Genomic DNA, 20450 nt, shown 5'->3' with positions numbered 1-20450 from the left:
TGCTTTCTTATAGATCGACAACATAGAGATGAGGGGAGAACCTACTAAACCTAACCTACTGAAATGTAGACTATCATACACTCTTAATTTTTTTACACCCTTTAGGGTGTAATCCGGGTGTAATTGGGGTGTAAACCTATTTTTACTCCCAAATTACACCAGCTCGAAGAAACACCCTCGGATGAGGGGTGTTAAATGGGTGTAATAATAACTTAACACCTTATTTACAACATCCATTCAGCTTGGGTGTAAAAGAGGCGTAAAATGGGTGCAGCGGCCATAGAGTTTTGTACATGAACTGTATTTTTTTTTAACACAATGATATGCTTCATGCTCCTTACAGATGCATACAATGGGGCACCTCGCTAGAAATTTTGCCTCTACATTGTACTGCTTGCAACATGCTTGTCTGAAATTTGAGTTTCAGGCTTTCAAAGCGTTCGCGCAGCCTCTGTCAACAGTCATTGCAAGTAATATGCAACAGACAGGTCAGGAGAAATCAACTGTGCCTGTTCATTACTCACTACCTGCAGCACACTGCAAAATACTGCGAAATCGTGAAACCCAAATGACAGACAAGTATGTCACAAGCAGTACATGTCCAGCTCAGCGAAAAAGCCAGAGGAGTAGCAGCTGATTGGAAAAGAAGTTTCCACACACTGTATACCGTAGCACAAGCCCATACCACCCACCACAGCATCACTTCCGTGAGCAGTTAGTGAAAGCTGTTTGCATGAACGTACCAAAGGGTGACACAGACTATGAAGTGATGGCACCAATTTTATAATGACACATGCATTGCACTTCATAACAACACGTATATATACACTGCACACACCACATACACACTAACTGTAACTGCACAAGGTCACAACTGTTACAACCACATCAAGATCACAGGAGTGCTTGTCGTGGGTTTACTACGTCCCTGTGTTCTTTCCTGTGGACAGTTTGTAGGTCAGAAAGGAAGTCAGAAAGTCTGTCTGTCACCATTGTTTCCTGACTGCGACTCACCACATAAGCAAATAAGTGTGTGTCGAACTCCTCCGTGACAAGCCGCCTTAGAAAGAGAGTGACACGGCGGTTGACAGCATAAATGCCACACACCTCATAAAAATCTGGCAAGTCATCTTCTTGGAGTTGTGTCACTACACAGCCCGTGGTGTATGTTCTGGCATTCACTGTCACACTTTTCATGGAACAAATGTGCTGTTCCTGACCACTGCTGCTTGCAAGATATAACCTAAGTGGCTCAGGTGCATGCTCCAGAACAACAGTCTTGCTGGCGACGGTGGTTATGGCATCCTCCAAAGTGTGCTGTGTCCACACAAACATCTGATACAACTGGTGCCTCTGTGCAAGAGAAAAAGCAATGTTCTTGAAGTTTTTTATTTTCCTGGCAACATCCTTGAAGTACTGGTGCTTGGCTTCGTATCGCATCGACCATAATGCAACCAGTGGCCCATACTTGTAGATGAAGGATGGATAGTGCAGGAGATAATGCATCTTGCACGGCACTTTAACACCAGGAAAAACAGATTCAAATTCTTGTCTGAACAATACGATGCGACGATACAAATAGGGGATGTGGTCAACAGGAATGTCTCTGCACATTAGGAGGTCGACTACCTCCCTGAGGAGAAGGTAGATTTTCCATGCCCGATTTTCTGAGGACACACATTCACCAATATAGAGCGCCAGGTGCCTAAGAAAGCAAAACTTCTGCGACGCGCTGCCTCTCAGTGTGCCCTTGCCTACCAGTGCAGTTCGAGCAACTGGTTCTGGTTTGTTCTTTGCGTCGCATGGGTCATACGCAAAAGTTTCGATGCACTTGTTCAATGTCTCTAAGGTGAAACACTTGTCTTGAATAACAAGTCTAAAGAGCACATGTTTCAAGACAAAGGGTATGACCCCTTCATGAAGATCATGCATTAGATCGGGAGGTAGGTGTTCTGTTGGCTCAAAACCTTCAAACGTCAGTGCACACTGTGACTTCACACCATACAATGACAGTGCTGGGAGGCCATTCTCCAGCATTTCGAGGTGATACTTGTGACCCTGTGGAGAGCGCAAAACAAAGTCTCTCTCACTGTGTTTCACAGACAGTTCATGATGTACAGCCATGCAAAAGCGGCACACACGGCCATGACTGAAGCCGCAAGAGAAGCCTCCTGCGCGATGGCTTGATAAATTATCTCCTGTAAGGCACAGCACTGATCCGGTGTATTTTGTAGAGTCAATGACGATGCCTTCCGTCTCCAACTCCACAATCTCTTTCACAAGCGGTTCCAAGATGCGGTGAAGGCCATACTGCTCTACAGCCTTTTCCTTGACGACTAATGCAAGGTGTATGTGCTGAAGAAGTGATCTACACTCGGGAGGAACGTTGAGGACAGAATAATAAACCACCATTAGCTTGTGTTTCCCCCTTTTTGCAGCTAATGGATCGCAAGGTTCAAACTCATCTGTGTAGAGTTGGATACACAGCTTGCTTGTATCCCCCTGAAAGTACTTGTGATCCCTGAATGCGGACCCATCGAAAACTGAAGCTAGGCGGCCCTCTTCAGCTCTCTGTCCACTTCTAAAAGAGGCATTAGGGGACTGCAGGTACTTCTTTAAGACCTTCAGAATGCTGATGTACTGATAGGTTATGGCCTTTCCATTTGGCTTTTTATCCAACACAATTGTTGTGGGAGTTACATAGGGCAGCGTGCTTTGCCAATATTGTTCCCGGCCTGACTTCGTCTGGAGTGCAGGAAGTTCTTTTATAACATCTTGAACGAGTGCCCCACTTGGCATGTCTGAAGACTGCTGCACAAACTGTTGTAGGTACAGTATAATGTCATTTGCGATCTCACTCACTGTTGCCTCAGGCAGCCTCATTCCCTCTTTCCATTTCAAAAAAAGCAAGCTCATGCTTTTTACAGGATCAGGCATAGGTGAAAACTCTTGCATTTCAGTCACTTGAGACTCTCCGAAAGTTTCATTCAGCTCCCCAGAAACTTCATTTGCGTCACTTTCCAAATTCACATTTTGAGAGTGATCAACGCCCTGGTCAGCACTTTCCATGAGCTGTTGACCACCTTCATCATGAACATCCTGAGACGTGCTCGCTGCTGGGTCTTCATCTTTTAGGAGACCATTGTGCCTGTTAGAGACGTGCCTTCGATAAGCAGCATATGACTTATGTGTGGACATACACCCCTGTAGGCCACAAATCCAGTTCCTCTCGTGGGCGTGCGACGAGCCTATGTGGCGAAAGAGGGACTTCAAGGTCAGTGACCTCCACTGACACCGTGGACAGGGAAAGTGTTGCGGTCTCGGCATCTGGGGAGACAAGAGAATAGCATATTTGACGTTAATGAAATTGATTCAGAAACGACACAGGAAAAACAGTATCACGTAGAATATTCACTAGCAACTGGCCGCACTTTCTGAAAGATGTGCTTGCGCAGTAAGAAAACATATAAAAGAACAAATGACGTACTTAGATGGATAGAAATCCAGCGAACCGGTAGAGAAGTATGAAGGGAGTTGCCTCAGGACAGGAGCTGCCGATATTTCGAACAGACTCTCTGCATGGTTCGAAATATCAGCGGCTCCTGTCCCGAGGCAACTTCCTTCATAAATAATGTACTTGCTATGCTTTACTATGCGTAACTGGCCTGGAAACATTGTGCAGTACTATTCTAGAGCAGAACTACATGCACTAAGGCAGACATATGGCAAGCATACATCGGACGAAAGTGCCTCCATCGTTCCCCTCAATGGAAACCAAAAGTTTGATTTTGGAGAGAAGGGTTTCAATCCTCGACTAATCAACACCTTAAATGCATGGCTTGGCCATTCCTCAAGTCGAGTAAGATAAGGCGTCCACCCTCTGGCAGTTGCCAAGGTCGTGCCATATAAATGGGAGCAGTAGGTTCGAATCCCACCACCGGCTGTGCTGTCTGGGGGTTTTTCCTCAGGCTTTGCTGACTAATGTCAGCACAGTTTATCTGTATTGTTTAGTTATATATTGTTAATTATATTACATATTGTATATATATAGTGTATGTATCTTATTTCGTGGCACATAAAATTATGAGTCATTTGGCTGCGCGACTTTCCTATTCCCATTGCGTTAGCCTGGACGACCCCAAATAAGCAAAAGACAAAAAAAAAATTAAGGAGGAATATCAGCCCCACCCTATCAAGAAAAACCCTTGGCTCCTCCTTCATCGAAATATATAGGTTAGGTTGACTTGAGAAATGGCGACGCATATGAAAAAAATATCAGAGCTTACCACGCAATATGAAACACGCAGACAAGTCAGACTATGACAATCATAAACAGACACATGGAAACTAGGCTAGCATTTCTACTCATAAAATGACGCAAATGCAAGGAAGCCAGGTGTGACGTCCATGACGGACAAGCCTGAGTTTGGGCACATCAACAAGGGGCGGTACGGCTTCCACTCAACTCTTTTGTGTAGTGCCTTGTTGGGGTTGAGTGTTCGTGTGTATGAGTCGTTCCTGTTTCCCTCAGTCTCATGGACAGTGGCGTCAGTACGCGTCACCCGGTAAGTGGGCCGCTTTGCGCCACCCCCCTCCACCAATAGAGAGTTTTAGTGTATCGTACGCTATCGCCTTTGCGTACGTAGGGGATAGCGTAGTGGTTCTGCGCAGTGCGCGAAGCTCTCTTTGTGTTTTGCGCGTGCGCATAACCACCAACGCTATTCCTTACGTACGCAAAGGCGATAGCGTACGATCCACTAAAACTCACTATTAACGGATCCCTTTCCGTACCAGGCGATTCACGATGAATAAACATATTACACTACACTCAGAAAAAAAAAAAAAAAGATAATGTGCCTCGTAAAAGGCTCCTCATGTTTTTGGCGTCATCGTGCGAACGCCGTGCGAAGGAAGCGGCAGTATTGGTGCGGCGCGTTGTCACTATGTTCCCAACTTGCATACTTCCTTCATAACAAGGAAAAATCTCACCGTGGTGTGCCGATTATCTGTGCTGTCAGAAGGCTTCGTTTCTCAGTTACTGCAGTCCGGACGTTCGGCACAACTTTCGGAACCGGCCGGCATTGAACAAGGAGCAAGTTCACAACTATCTGTCGGAAAGTGCATGCGCAAAGAGATTACGACCAGCGTAAAGGCGTAAAGGAAGCCCGCTCTTGTATTGTTTGTCTCAGAAATGTACAACAGAAATAAGATAGGCTTGAGACAGTGAAACTATAATTGTTCCTGATGATTCTGCATAAATCAGATGCTCAGATACACGAGCCACGACGACGATCCGCCGTTTCGCGGCTTGCGGATCCAATCCAATCCAAGCCCCATAGTTTGGTGTTTGGCGGTTGACATGTGACTCCGCGTTTTGGAACCAGTGAGGCTAAGCCGCTAAGCTTGTGGTATTGGTTACACTAACAGCGGCAAATATTGTTCGGAAAGGTGTTTCGACATCCAGCACATAATGTCGACGCTGGCATGCCTTGTGGAGGTGGAAGGATCAGAGTTGAAACGCAAGTTTCAGTTCAACGACGCCCATGTCGTCACACTCACGAGGTTGAAAGACGCTGTAAAACAGTGCAGTTTGCTGAGCGAGAATTTGTCATGCACGGGAGCGACTGCGACATTCAAGGTATTCCCTTTCTGCCCTGTCACTGTTAGCTGCTGTGTGTTCGCGAGTATCGTGAGGTACAAACGAGGGAACTGAGCCGGTGACGAGAGCCCGGCGTCTCCGTAGCGTCCCTCGGGCATATAGCGGCGAATGCCAAGTTTTGCAACCTTTTATGATCGCATAAAGACTTGCTCATACACAGTATGTTGTTAATTAGCATTGTTAGCGACGACGGTGCGGCATTTTTCGAGTCTGAAGTCTGAATGCTCCTTTTCTCAGAGCGCGTTCCGGACAAAAGGGCCCACAACCCGTGCGCTGCTTAGAGGAAAATATCTACTGTAGGCGCAACACTACCGTACATTTGAATTTGATGTGTGTGGAACAGCGCACACGTACCACAATTATGTTTTGATGACTAGCTTGAAGGGACTGACATTTGCCCGTGAAATGAAGTGGTGTTATCTTCGGCTTTTGTCCTGTGCTATAGCGCTACTTTTGACTACCAAGCCGTCTACCCTTGCTGCTATTAACCTGCAGCGTTGATAGGTGCAAGATATAGCTCTATTGGGGGTCTTTGGAGCAAGTTACTTAGTTTTACACGAGATCATTGTCGAGGACCAGCAGTGCATTGTTTGCACCCATTCCAGCAATCCCTATGCTCCGCTAATGTTTCACTGTGTACTTGCAGTTGTACGACAAGGATTTTGACTGTTTTGTGACCATTGCGGACGATGATGTGATACCCCACCTGTCTACTGTACGGCTTACTCCGGGTACTAATGTGCAGCCCCAACCAACAGAAAAGGTTTTGCCACAGACAGAGAAATTGTTTGCTGCTATTTGCTCATGTACATTTCTGCCCAGGAGCTGACGTTGACTCAGTTGCTATCATGCTCTAATTTGGAGATGCAGCAGCCAAGCATGAGCAGTGCTGTTCCAGAAAAAACGTAAAGTGCCCTGTTTGACTTACATGGAATTAGGCTACCCTATACCACTATATCATGATATTGTGCTCACATGTTGATGTGCTGTAGGTACCATGTGCTGCTAAATCTGTGGAATTTGGTTGCTCGTATCTGCCATCTGTGTGCAATAGTAAAGACCTCCCACAAAATTTCACTTGATTTGATTTGCAGCACCCTGATGAACTGCAGGCACAAGATGCTGACATGTTGCTGGCCAAACTGGGGAAACTTTCTGGGAGGCTGCTGGGGGCTGGATATACTTTGGCAACTGGGAAGGCAGATCATAGCCAGTGCTAAAGATTACAGCGAAGGGACTGGTTTGACAAAATTTCCCCATAAGAATTCTTGTCCCAGTCCGCCCCTGTAAAATGTACTTAATGACGCAAACTGTTCATCCACAATGCGATGCTGAGAGTATATAGGGGTGATTCCATCTCAACTCAGGCAGGGTGGTCCGGACACCATCACCGATTTTCCTTGAAAAAATATATGCTGTATCGCAACACACATACACACAGGAGCAACAATTATTTTGGCTCTATGTGTTGTGGTCTGCCCCCCAAAAAATCCCAAAGAAATTGACCCGGTGACGGAGCTTTCTGACGAAACGATTTTGACATGCGTGCTCCGCACTCCATGTTTGTTGCGTGTTATCCCGAGTTGTGCTGAGAAGGAACCTTCCTTTTTGCGAACACATGTAGGTCATAGCCTGGGCTATATAACTACAAAATATGAAGGAAATCGGAGGTGGGGTTTTTGAGAAACGAGAGTCCAAAAAAAACCATTTTGAAAACACAGCTGTACTCTACACCGCCTTGACGAAAGTGGGAAAAAGTACAGACATGTAAATTTGACATAGATTTAAAGAGCACGCTTCGACCTACACAGCGGTACCTCATATATCTCGATGGCGTATACAGCAGGAGTACAGCTTAAGGACAAATATGAGCAAAATCTTATTTTTCTTGCAGCTTTGGCGATTTTGAATTAAAGATCAAAATAGAATTGACCGGTGCTGTTTACACACGCTGAAAGTCGTTGTACCTGACATATTGTGCAAAAAAAAAATCTAGTTTGGAACCGTCCGATGGCGAGGAATAAAATGTCAAAAACATTCCGTCAGAAAGCTCTGTCGCCGTGTCAATTTTTTGTGATTTTGTTTTTGGTGGACCACAACACATAGAGCCAAAATATTTGTTGCTGCTGTGTGCATGCACGTTACGGTACAACATGTTTCTTTTCTTTTTTTTTTTTTTCAAGGGAAATCAGTGATGGTGTCCAGACCACCCTGCCTGAGTTGAGGGAACCACCCATATGGACACACTGCATAGGCACACATGACTAACCGGTGACTGCGAAAAATGTTCTCATGTGCGGTTTGGCAACTTACTGAAACACTCGTTTATTGCATTGCATGCACAATCTGAAATATTGTTGCAGGAATGACATTGAAGACCGTGATGGGAAAGCATATGACCTTCCGGACTTTGGTTGGCTGCATGGGTCTCTACTTATGGTAGCAAACGGAGAGCCCTTGACATCTTCCCTCGAGATCAAAATCGTCGAGTTCTTGTACCAATCAGTCATGCCCTTCACATTGTAAGGATGATTAACTGAATGCAGTAATGCAGCAGTGCTGTTATCAAATTGCAATGGGGCCTAGTTAGTCCTACAATGTGGTTGCAGAGTATTCGACATATAATTCAGAGTCCCACTTTAGTGCAGCACATATTACTGTTATCCTTGCAGATACCCTTCTCGTGTTTTTTATTACAAAGTCATCAGCCTATTTCTTGAGCGTTACCCGCACCTTGCTGACTCCATTGGATCCGGATTTGTGAGTTCCAACAGTTTCGACTACCTTTTTGTTGCTACATCATTAGAAATGTGATATCTTCCTTGTGGGCCCAACTGATTTGACCATTATGAATGACACACACCACCGTGGGGGGAAAAACACCACTGTTAGCCATCAACTGTTGGCTGTACTTTTTCCACATACACTACAGAGCAAAAGATGGGCTCTTGTTATGCACAAATTTTCTTACCGTTTCTTTCTTTTTTGATTCCTCCACCATCTTTATTGTCTGCGACGTGCACAAAGGGAGCAGCCACACCATCCTTCCTTGACAGTTGCAATCACTCAGTTCTAAGCTGATGCTTTCCTGGTGGCGTCCTACGGAAACTCAGCATAGACTTCCCTGACGCAGTGTGTTGCCCAATTGGCACGTCCAGAAGAGAAGAGACTCATTGTTGAGGGCAAGGCAAAATATGCCTGCTGCAGCAGGCACCTAGTAATGACCCTAATGTTACTGTCATGAGAACACCAGGGCCACAGTAACAGCTACATTATTGCTAACATATCTGTGCCTGTTTGGATTGCAATCAAAATCTGTTAGATACCAGGTCTTGATCGTCCAATGAGAACTATCTCGCATTTTTTCAGTATGGGCTGTTGGTAGGCTGGGGCTACCTTAATGTCGCAGCGTACCACAGTGCAGGTTATCAGGTCAAACTTCACCAATGCTTAGACATTAGCTTTCCTTCTCATTTTTTAAATTTTCTTTTCTTATCTGCCAACAGATTCCGAGTGACGCTCATAGTCGCAGCTACAGAAGCAACCGTGTGAAGCAATAGAAAACCCAAACAGTTGATGAATATTAACACAAATCTACAGTTAGTAACAACCTAACGATAGCAACATACCTGATTTTAGTAATCCTTCCATGGTTGCATTGCACGTTTTATTGAACAGCTGCCGGCACTACAGCGCACTACACAGCCCTTCTGCAGTTTTGATAAGTGAGCCGTTCAGAGACGCACCCTCAGAGCATAGTGGCCAACACATCATTCTGGCATTCCCTGAAAATGATACAGCGCTTGTGTGCAGACGCGACACCACAGTGCATAACAATATCATGCACGTGAGAACATATCGAACATGCAAGCTTGTCGCAGTCGAAGTACTGTGTCGTTGTGTGCATTTCTGTTGTTTTTCTAGTCAATTTAAAACATGTACAGAATCACACGTCCTCTACCAAAGTCATGTGCTGTAAAAACGTTTTTACAGCACGATTTTACGACAAGTGGCAGACAAAAGAGGCGAAGCACAGGCTGCTAGTGCTTTCGGTGCGCGTCCTTAGTGTAGGAAACGTCGTCTTACTGGCCTCATTTTTTTCCCAGAAAGAGCTCTCCCATCGCACTACGGCAGAGTTATATGACCAGGAGCATAGAGTGACTGTGGCAGTACCTTTACTAAAATTTCTAGCACACTATGTGAAAGTTCAGGACCACAAAGTACAGTTAAATGCATATTTCTCTGTTGTGCATGCATTGTGATGTCCCTCCAATTTTTGCTTACTTGCTACACGAATGATGCCGCATGTCACAGTACAATTCTATGTATTTTATTTAAGACCTCCTTTAATTCTCACTGTGTTTAGAGCTCTTGGCTTGTTGCTCTCCGCAATAAGTTCAAGAACGAGCGACGCAAGGTGCATAACCATGAACAAGTGCAAACAAAATCGCGCCAAATTTGCAAGCAAGCGAAGTGGAACTGATGCTGAGCAGCCCTAGTGAATTGCGGAGGACACAACGAGAGGTACAAACAGTTAAAAGGGGAACTTAATATACAATAGGATATCTGGGTGTAAATTTCTGCATTACTAATTACAAATTGAAGGCGGTTTACTTGCTCAATGCTTTTGTACAGCAAGAGCTTGTTCATTCTAATGTAACTGTGACTCAAAATAAGTTTGCATTAATGCAAGGAAATAAAGCCATATCCAACACTGGTAAACAGGATTCTCCCAACATTTATTTAACAAAAAGTGTGTTTCCATTAATGCACTTGCACAAAATTTCAGAATTCAGCATGTGTTGTGAAATTAGATGGTTGGCACGAAGTTCTGCAATTTAAGAACTGCAAAATTCTGTTCTGTTTCAAAAGCAGACTATGCCGCATGTATACAACTATTGTGGGGTGACCTCTTTACAGAAGCTTACTTTCCATGCAATATCGAGTAGTGGCAGTGCATTTGTGTGACAAAAGTTCACTTCGGCTTTGTGTGTTTTCGTACACGGGGCGGCGCCCAGTTCGATTCATCGTGTGCTTGCCTCTTATAAGACAGGAACTATATTTTTTGCATTTATGAATTCGCTACAAACTCTTTCCCTCATTGTGAACTTGCTTGCCTTTTGTTTCAGTCTGATGTTCATACTGCCAGTCAGCATGAAGATGAAACAAGTATAGAGAGACATGAGCAGTGGCTAAGAAGCGAGGGCAAAAAGACAGACCCTGATGAGTTCCAAATCAAAGTGAGAATGGCGGCAACCACCGAAGCAGAGCTGCAGACCTCGCCACTCTGCCTGTGACTGTTACTGTAGTAAAATACCCGTACATCATGGCCTCCGGCAGGGTATGTGGACTAAGTGAAATGTACATGACTTATGCTGCTAATATGTGAATAGCTGTTACTTTTCTTCTGTCCCAGCCAGTTTTTTCTTACTAGAGAGAGCGGACCACTCGTTGCATGGCCAACCAACGTTCTTCCTCCTTTATTTCCATAGCAATAGTGCTGCTGCACTCTAACCCAAATGCAAAAAAGCTCCCAATCTCCTACCATGCACTAATGTCTGCCTCTCACTTGTTTTCATATTTCCAACACGGGTGTCTAATTTAGCTTATTGCAATGCACACCTTGGTTCAGATGTTTCTTCCCAGTTCTTCAACGAGTTTGAGAGTGCCACAAGTAAAGAAGCCCTCCAGCCTGTGCAGCGTGGTGTCGAGGAAGTGATCAGGCTCACTGTTAGTGGTATTATTCGTACTGGCAGCCCGCTGCAGGAAAAGGCGAAACACATCCCACACCTGGAAGATGTAGGCGCAACACGAAAGAAACGTAAGCCACAGCTGTACTCTGATTTAAGTCCAGGTGATGACCGTTCATACGGCACCCAGTTTTCGTTTTTTTTTTTTTTTTTTTTTAATCACGGGATAAAAACTCATGTTGAAAAAGAGGGACCTGCCAAATAGGGTGAACTCAGGTGATATACTGAGAAGCAGTGGCAGGCATTCCACTTCACCTCAATTTTCCAGGAGAAAAAAAAAATTGTCCTCTCATCTCTTATCATCTCACCTAAACCTAGACAGATTTTTGAAGCCCTTTCTCCACCTCACCTCCAAAAATTTGTTTTTAAAACTTTTCTGCCATCACCTCACCTCAAAACATTTTTTGACACTTTTACTTCCTCCAAGAATTTTTCTGGAATTTTTCCTGGCCTCGACTCACTCCAAAACATTATTTTCCTCACCTCACCTTAAACTCTGTGATGTAAATGTGAGGAGGCCCTGGTGAGGAATGTCTGCTGAGAAGTGTATTTGTGAGTGGGAAGAAAACGCATGGCACATTACTGTGTTGAACTAAAGTGAGAGAATACGGTCTTTACTCAATTGCAAGATGAGCTTTCGTACTTGAAGGTCAATCCCCAACATCAAGATTGCCATTTGACTGGCAGTGGAATTCTCGTTGAGCTGTGAGCATGTGTTTAAGTTCCCACGCTTATTGGCGATAGGCAACACACGTGCTGCTCGGAGTGCACAGTCTGAAAAACACCCATACGCTGTGTCATCAGAATTTTGCTCACTTGCATCAAACTTGTTTTCCTAATTCCGAGGTTCAATGTTGGGGGGTCGTCTTGCAATCAGGGCCGCCCTCGGTGGCTTCGTAGGTAGCGTGTCGGCCTTCCAACCCCAAGGTAGCGGGTTTGATCCCGGCCGAGGAGGCTAGCAATTCATTGGCGGGTACGGATTTCTTCCACAGTCCCTGGGAAAGACGTTAGGCCGTGTGCCTATTGTGAATATGTGTCCATGAGTTCACGCTTTGTGGAATACGACAGTATGTGTTGATGATGACCCGTACGCTTTCGTAGACATATAAGTGCTAAATCTAGGTTTCTGTTGCTGCAATTTACCGTTTCGTGTAGTTTCTTGCGAGCGATCCTTTGAACAGATATTAGATATTCAATATCTGTAAGACATTTGAAATAACTGTTACTTAAACTCCGAGTTATAATATCTTGCAGTCAGACTTGTTTTGTTTTCGAGTAAACATTTCATAGGGGCACGAAGCAACATGCTGCCTGGCACATGGCAGTCAGGAGTGGTTGCAGCAGTTGCTGTAGTTCGCACGTCTGCAGATGAAGTCCCTTCCTTTGCAACATTTGCAAGCCCAGATTATAGGTCTTATTGGGTTAACATGAATGCTTTGACGTAGATCATAGATCGCAGGTTATAAACGAGCTTTATCGGGTTTTTTGCCTGAAAATCAAGGGCCCTAGCGTACTGCAGTGTCAGGAAGGCAGCATAGGTCTTCACTGCACTGGAAGCTCAAGAGCTTTAACATTACAGGAGTGTGTGTAGAGAACTGAAATTGGTGTGATCACCATAATTCATGTCTTTCCCGTCATCATTCCCTCAGGGACTAGCACAGCTCATTGTTGCACATACTAAAAATAGTGCATGTATTACAGACATGCTTGCTGTGGCTGCTTTGAACATCCTGGGCTGTTCCTTGCGAGAGACAAGTGCTCTGTCACCACCTCTTTGTGCATGAAAACGTGAGTGCCCTCCTTTTATTTACGTCATTGAAGTTGCTTTCCTGCCTGAGTTGTCATTATATCTGCACCTTTGTGTGGCAACACTATTGCACTACGTAGTACAATGCATCAGTGGCAGTTGCCACGGGGCTTGTACCAAGGAGAATGGTTCTGTGATTGACTTTTACGTGCCACTGCATGATACAGTGGTGTGCAAGAAGTGTGTCTAGGAATTATCTACGTGCAAATACATAAATACTAGATTAAATTGTAGCTGGTGTATATTCATGGTGGGCCTCTTTAGTATAGAACCTTGAGCTTGAGGAGGGTCATGAAGAGACATCTACATGGGAGACAGCTGAGAACCAGCAACGGCAGTTTATGTCCCCCCATATACGATTTTGTTACGTGTTCTACCCACCAAAATTCACCTACTCTGCACGCATCAAGGCAATAACATACTAACCTTTCACGAAATATGCGGTTGACCCCTTGCGTGAACAACACGTCTGCAGCCATTTCTCCGATGCTAAGTTTTCCTGCTTCTTGCCTTGTGACTTAAATAAATGTATTGTTGGTTCTGAACTGTTTCCTTGTGGCTGTCTCTTCGTGTTTGTCATCAGGCTCAAGGCTCCTGTCCCTTCACGTTCTACTCTTCCAGCAGTCCCAAACTGTGTGAAATTAGCAATGATGTGGGAGCCAATAAATGGTTTCAGCAAATGCCGACGATTGCTGTGCGGTGTCCCCATGCACTGGAATCTCAGCACATGCTGGGTGTTTATGCTCTTTTTTTTTTTTTCATGCTCATCGTTTTGTCAAGTTTGGTATGTTCGTTCAAAGGAATTCGTTGTAATAGTCCTACAAATGCATTACATCCTATGGGGAGCTTGGCAAGACTGGAAAAAAATTCGTTTGTTCAGTTTTTTTAATTAAGATTTAAAGAGGTTTGAAACATTTATTTTACTGAAACAGCAACATTTTGGACGAAGTCCGTCCTTCATCAGGTGTGATACATTGAACACTTGGTAGAGATATTTATACTAATGTACAGCAGAGAAAGGGGACAAAAAGGTGATGAGGAGGAAATACAAATTCCTATTAGAGAGATCTGAGGGCACGAAAAAGAAAATACAAAAGAAAGCGACGTACACTAGAAGTGTTAGCGGAGACAAAAGACAGATCTCAGGTGATCGAGCGAACATGGTAAAGAAGAACGGTGGAAGAAATATTACACTGCTGGGGTTTGAGAAAAGATAAACAATGGCAGCGCTCGAGTTTAGCCTCCATTGTAACGTTAAGAAGCTGAGAAAAGGCTATCGGTAATTAGGAGTTTTGCAAAAGTAGTACATTCTAAAATGGGTAAGAAATGAAAAAGTAACAAGCAAAGGAAATACAATCTGGAGAAATTGTGACATGTCTGTTGAGAACACAAGGTTTATGCGCCACAGTTTGAAGAGAGAAAGCCCTGGAGTTGGTAAAAAAAGGGGGGATGCGTTATACAGTTGTACTAAGGGAGATTGCTTCAAGTGGTCAAATGACCGATACACATGCGACCTCCTGCAGGGTGTGAAAAACAGGTGAATAGTTTTTATGTTTAGCAGACGGGTAATGTTTTGGGACCATCGGGGAAATCGGGGAGTCAAGGACTGGAACTTAGCAATTAAAAATGACTCTCGATTCATTGTTGTCAGGAAAGCCTGATTCTAAGATGACGATCTTTATGGGTGTGTTATAGTCGTGCTCAGGAAGGTCAAAAATGCTAGGAAACGGGCGGTCGCTGATGAACAATGCCTTCTTTGTGTCTGTAAAACCGTTCCCGCATGGAATTAGATGTTTCTCCGACATACAGAACGTGACATTTGGTGCAGAAGATTATGTAGCATATAGTATATGAACTTCAGTTAAGAGTGTTTTATTTTAAAAGTGAAGTTGTCTTTGTAGCTATTATCTCAGCTGCTGTGTAGCTGCTAGCATGCTAAATTCACAGCTTCAATCTGTGTACACGAAACAATAAATTTACAAGTCTAGCATCGTGTTTTTCCACATGGAGTTCAACTTGAGGGTTGCTGGTGAATGTTTGACGATACTAGCAGGTTACGTAAGGTAGTCTCCCATTTGAAAGCAACCATGGGTGCCTGTGTGAAAACTGCCTTGAATATGCTGTCAACGTGAAGGTTATTCAAATGGCGGTTTAGGTCTGTTTTACAGTTGTTGAAAGATTTATGGAACTGAGTGGTAAAAACTAAAATTGGACTTTCTATTCTAATTTAGGTGCTAGTAGGACATCTCTTTCCTTTAAGTTTGATTTGTGGATGGCATCACTGACTAGAGGGGAAGGATTAGGAAGTTTTTAGTCGTGTTGTGTGCATGTTTATAAAAATCTTCCTGGTCTGAGCATATACCTTTTTAAGTGCTTAAACTACCCATATAGGGTATGTTACTTTTCTGTTTCTGGGAGTGATAAATGTCAAAATGGAGATACTGGTGCTCGGTAGCCAGTGAGCCTGACCTAAGAGAGATGGCTGTGTTTAAGAAGCTAACAGATTGGCATGAAAACTGACATGAAATTTTAATTGAATGATGCAGTGAGTTAAAATGCTCAAAGAATAGTTCTATAGATGTTTCATCATCAGGCCAGAGGTGAATCATCTCGGTTGCTTTCAAATGACAGACTAACTTACGTAACCTGCTAGTATTGTCAAAGATTCACCAGCAACCTCAAAGTGGCACCTCCATGTGGCAAAACACGGTGCCAGACCTGTAAACTTATTGTTTCGTGTACACAAATTGACAGCTACAAAAACAACTTCCCTTTTAAAATAAAACACTCTCTTAACTGAAATTCATATACTGTTTGCTACATAATCTTCTGCACCAAATGTCACGTTCAGTATGTCGGAGAAACATTAATTTTATGCGGGAGCGGTTTTACAGACATAAAGGAGACATTGTTCATCAGCGACCAATCACTGTTTCCTTGCATTTTAACCTTCCTGAACACGACTTTAACACACAACAACAAACTGACAGCAACAAACGCAAAAAACCGAGAGTCATTTTGAATTGCTAAATTCCAGTCCTTAATTCCCCATGGTCTCAACGGCCACTTCTGTCCCACGTTATCATCTTGTTTCCCCAATTTCTCTGAAGGTCCAAAAACATTGCCCATCTGCTAAACATAAAACCCTGGCGTATGCTAAGCATAAAAACTCTTGACCTGTTTTGTCCCCTACTGCAGGAGACCACGTGTGTATTGGTCATTTGACCACCTGAAGCAATCCCCTTCCCCCTTTTTTGACCAACTCCAGGGCCTCTGTCTTAAAACTGTGGTACATATACCTTGTGTTCTCAACAGACATGTTACAATTTCCCCAGATTTTATTTTCCTTTGCTTGTTACTTTTTCATTTTTTTACCCATTTTAAGAATGTACTACTTTTGCAAAACTCCTAATAACCGATAGCCTTTTCTCAGCTTCTTTACGTTACAATGGAGGCTAAACACGAGCGCTGCCATTGTTTATCTTTTCTCAAACCCCAGCAGTGTAATATTTCTTCCATGCACCGTTCTTCTTTACCATGTTCGCTCGATCGCCTGAGATCTGTCAATGTTTTTTGTCTCCGGTAACACTCCTACTGTACGTCGCCTTCTTTTGTATTTTCTTTTTTGTGCCTTCAGTCCTCTCTAATTGGAATTTGTATTTCCTCCTCACCACCTTCTTTGCCCACATTCTCTTATGTACATTAGCATAAACATCTCTACCAAGTGTTCACCCAAGTCACACCTGATGAAGGACGGACTCCGTCCGAAAGCTTGTTTTTCAGTAAAATAAATGTTTCAGTCTCTTTAAATACTTATTTCATTCACTTGCAAGTGCTAGACTTCTCCCAGTTTTTGCTTTACCGATAGTTTCCTACAGTTTCTTTTTGTATTTATTTATTTATTTTTGTTAAAAAGGCGTTTGCTGTAAAGGAGTTTAACTGTACTGATGAGTTGGGGCACCTCTGAACCTGAGTGCAAACTCATGTAACACTGCGAACAGAATATTAAGTAGAGGAGTGTGAATATTGAAATTCTCGAATAAGAATAGTAGACGCATACACAAAAAAAGTTCCTCTGACTATTGAATCAAATATCCCGACACCACACCCTGACAGAAATGCTTATACAGCCTTTACACTAAAGTCAGGTTCAAGATCTTTGCATGGCCATGGCATACATGATACTGGTGCTTTTGAGATGGGCATGCATGTAGAAGGGTGACAATCAGGACCATCAGTTTTTAGAAATATCTTTTATGAAAATTGACTAAAAATCTGGATGCATTTTATCTTCACCCCATTTTAGTTTTGGGTTAACCCTATTTTTCTCTGAATTTACACTCCACATCACGGCCAGCCTGCTTAGGGTTAAACACATTTACTACCTTCGAGATTGCACCTCAGCTAGGTACCTCAAGGCAGTGGCATACCATTTTTCCATGAAACGCACAGTTGATTACATCTAAGACTCTGTATAAACAGTACAATGCAGAACCTCAGTTCTGCAATAGGCCAGATCTCTCCCTCCCCAGTTAAAGGAGCATTAAAGTGGTATCTAACATGGCAAAAAACTGCTGTCATCTTGTAAAGCAGTATGTGAAAAACATTTCCCAAAAATATTTTTGTCCAAACTTGTTTCACCGCGGCGCAATTAATTTGCAAAATCGCCCACCCACTCTCACATCACCCACGTTTGTGGTAGAGAGCCCTGTCATTCATTGGTAGAAAAAACCGTCTTGTACGAACATTGCGAGCCGTTTCTTGTTGACTTCTATCCTTTATGTGATTTATATCATGTTTTCTAAAAAAACAAACAAAGCATATGTCCAGCCTGACACAATAAGGTTTCGTGACCGTGGCTTCAGTGCAATCTCAGAATTCACAGTAGCAGAAAGCAAGTGATGACGGAGGCATTGTGGTGCCACTTGTTAGCCACTGAACCAACTGTGCGGTGAAAACGGTCAGAGGCTGCATGCTGTCGGGAAGCACTGGGGTTTCGCTGTACAAGACGCAGTTAATTTCGGACTGCACCACTCGTTCTTCTCGTGGTGTCTGCGGTCCCCCAAAAATCGTGGTTGTGTCGTTGACAGCCTTTGAACCCTCCGTTTTGGACTTCACGTAGCCGGAGAACGCATGGTGTCTCCAAACCGCTGGCAGACACTCCGGCCTGCGCGGTGTTGCTCACCTTGATCATGTGATCTCAGGTCCAATGAGGAGCGTCCCTACCACTCGCGTCACATAGTGGCGGCTCTTATCACGTGTATCATGAAGGCGAAGGAGGGTGTTCCACGCCCTGGGGATTCGATCGGCTATTGCAGGCGTCTCAATTTCGCTACGGTTGCACTAACTGCGGGAAAACTGTTTGCGGCCGCCTAGCATTCCATACCGACTAAAAACAGAAACAAAGTTGTGTGGTAATTTTTGCACCCGAATTTGCATGAATTATCAACATGAGGCCATTGACACGAATTCTACCCCCAAGCTTAAAAAAATAAAACCTGAAAACTTCAGGATATATTTGGGTATTATCTGCAAACACAGTGAAATACTGAACTGTGTGATGTTCTGATTCTGCATTCTACTGTACTGCTTATGCTTCATGAGCACCAGTGCTTAAGAGAGCATATTTCAGGTGGACCCAATGCCCATGATCCCGTGCGTCAGGTTCACAGGGGACTCACTTGACGAAGCACAGCATATGTACCTCCATGTTGATGGAACACGGCTCTTCCGGGTGATGGATGGCGAAGAAGGCATTGCAGCAATATTTGCTGCATATTGGATCTTTCAAGCCCAGTATGGAAAAGAAGTGACCAACGTCATGACGTTCATTGAACGTCAGTGGTACAAGTTGAACTCTACCAAGGCAAAGCAACAAGTGATCAAGCTAGTCAGCAAAGTGGTGAGGGCTACCACGTAAGACAGTGCGGAACTCAAATGTGGAACTGTGTTTAAGTTCACCAGTGCATTGTTCGGGCTTTCCTTTTTTGTCTTCACATTTTTTTATAGTTCTGTCGTTTGACAGTTAACATTTAGAACATTTTATAGAACACATTTGTTCATTTTCACAAAGAACTGTGATAGCAGACTGGTCGCTTTTCTAGTTCCCGTCTTTTGATAGTGCACATTTAGAATGTTTTATGAACATTTAGAACACAACATTTTATGGAACACATTTGTTAATTTTCACGAACTGTGATAGCAGAGTGGTCGCTTTTCTAGTTCCTGTCTTTTGATGGTGCACATTTAGAACGTCTTATGAACATTTAGAACATAACATTTTATAGAACACATTTGTTCATTTTCACAAAGAACTGTGATAGCAGACTGGTCGCTTTTCTAGTTCCTGTCTTTTGATAGTGCACATTTCTAAATGTTCATAAAACATTCTAAATGTGCACTATCAAAAGGCAGGAACTAGAAAAGCGACCAGTCTGCTATCACAGTTCTTTGTGAAAATGAACAAATGTGTTCTATAAAATGTTATGTTATAAATGTTCATAAGACGTTCTAAATGTGCACTATCAAAAGACAGGAACTAGAAAAGCGACCAGTCTGCTACCACAGTTATGCCTTTTTTGTTCTTCAGTTCTTCTTTGTTTTGTTCTTCAGTTATGACTTTGCGAAAATGAACAAATGTGTTCTATAAAATGTTGTGTTCTAAATGTTCATAAGACGTTCTAAATGTGCACCATCAAAAGACAGGAACTAGAAAAGCGACCACTCTGCTATCACAGTTCGTGAAAATTAACAAATGTGTTCCATAAAATGTTGTGTTCTAAATGTTCATAAAACATTCTAACACAACATTTTATGGAACACATTTGTTAATTTTCACGAACTGTGATAGCATAGTGGTCGCGTTTCTAGTTCCTGTCTTTTGATAGTGCACATTTAGAACGTTTTATGAACATTTAGAACCCAACATTCTATGGAACACATTTGTTCATTTTCACGAACTGTGATAGCAGAGTGGTCACTTTTCTAGTTCCTGTCTTTTGATAGTGCACATTTAGAACGTCTTATGAACATTTAGAACCCAACATTTTATGGAACACATTTGTTCATTTTCACGAACTGTGATAGCAGACTGGTCGCTTTTCTAGTTCCTGCCTTTTGATAGTGCACATTTAGAACGTTTTATGAACATTTAGAACCCAACATTTTATGGAACACATTTGTTCATTTTCACAAAGAACTGTGATAGCGGACTGGACGTAACATGGCCAGTGTT

At 43.3% G+C, this 20450-nt stretch overlaps 2 protein-coding genes across 2 annotated transcripts; one reads left to right on the top strand and one right to left on the bottom strand.

The window, feature by feature from the left end:
• Nucleotides 1-773: 773 nt before the first annotated feature.
• LOC135391372 (uncharacterized) lies at nt 774-5278 on the bottom strand. Its single transcript, XM_064621626.1, has 2 exons — nt 4990-5278; nt 774-3327 (listed from the first exon to the last, which is right to left on the bottom strand). Exon 2 carries the CDS (start codon nt 3325-3327, stop codon nt 895-897), a length of 2433 nt encoding a protein of 810 aa, XP_064477696.1. The 5' UTR covers nt 4990-5278; the 3' UTR covers nt 774-894.
• Nucleotides 5279-5353: 75 nt separating this feature from the next.
• LOC135391371 (uncharacterized) lies at nt 5354-19569 on the top strand. Its single transcript, XM_064621625.1, has 9 exons — nt 5354-5638; nt 6306-6422; nt 6482-6564; nt 8023-8181; nt 8332-8419; nt 10789-11000; nt 11306-11480; nt 13111-13197; nt 18849-19569. The coding sequence occupies exons 1-6, from the start codon at nt 5471-5473 to the stop codon at nt 10954-10956; spliced, it is 783 nt and encodes a 260-aa protein (XP_064477695.1). The 5' UTR covers nt 5354-5470; the 3' UTR covers nt 10957-11000; nt 11306-11480; nt 13111-13197; nt 18849-19569.
• The last annotated feature ends 881 nt before the right edge of the window (nt 19570-20450 follow it).

The sequence above is a fragment of the Ornithodoros turicata genome, chromosome 4 (assembly GCF_037126465.1).
Source record: "Ornithodoros turicata isolate Travis chromosome 4, ASM3712646v1, whole genome shotgun sequence".
In the NCBI taxonomy this organism is placed as follows: Eukaryota; Metazoa; Arthropoda; class Arachnida; order Ixodida; family Argasidae; genus Ornithodoros; species Ornithodoros turicata.
Note: the sequence above shows the minus strand (reverse complement) of the source record. Positions and strands in the feature narration are given on the sequence as shown.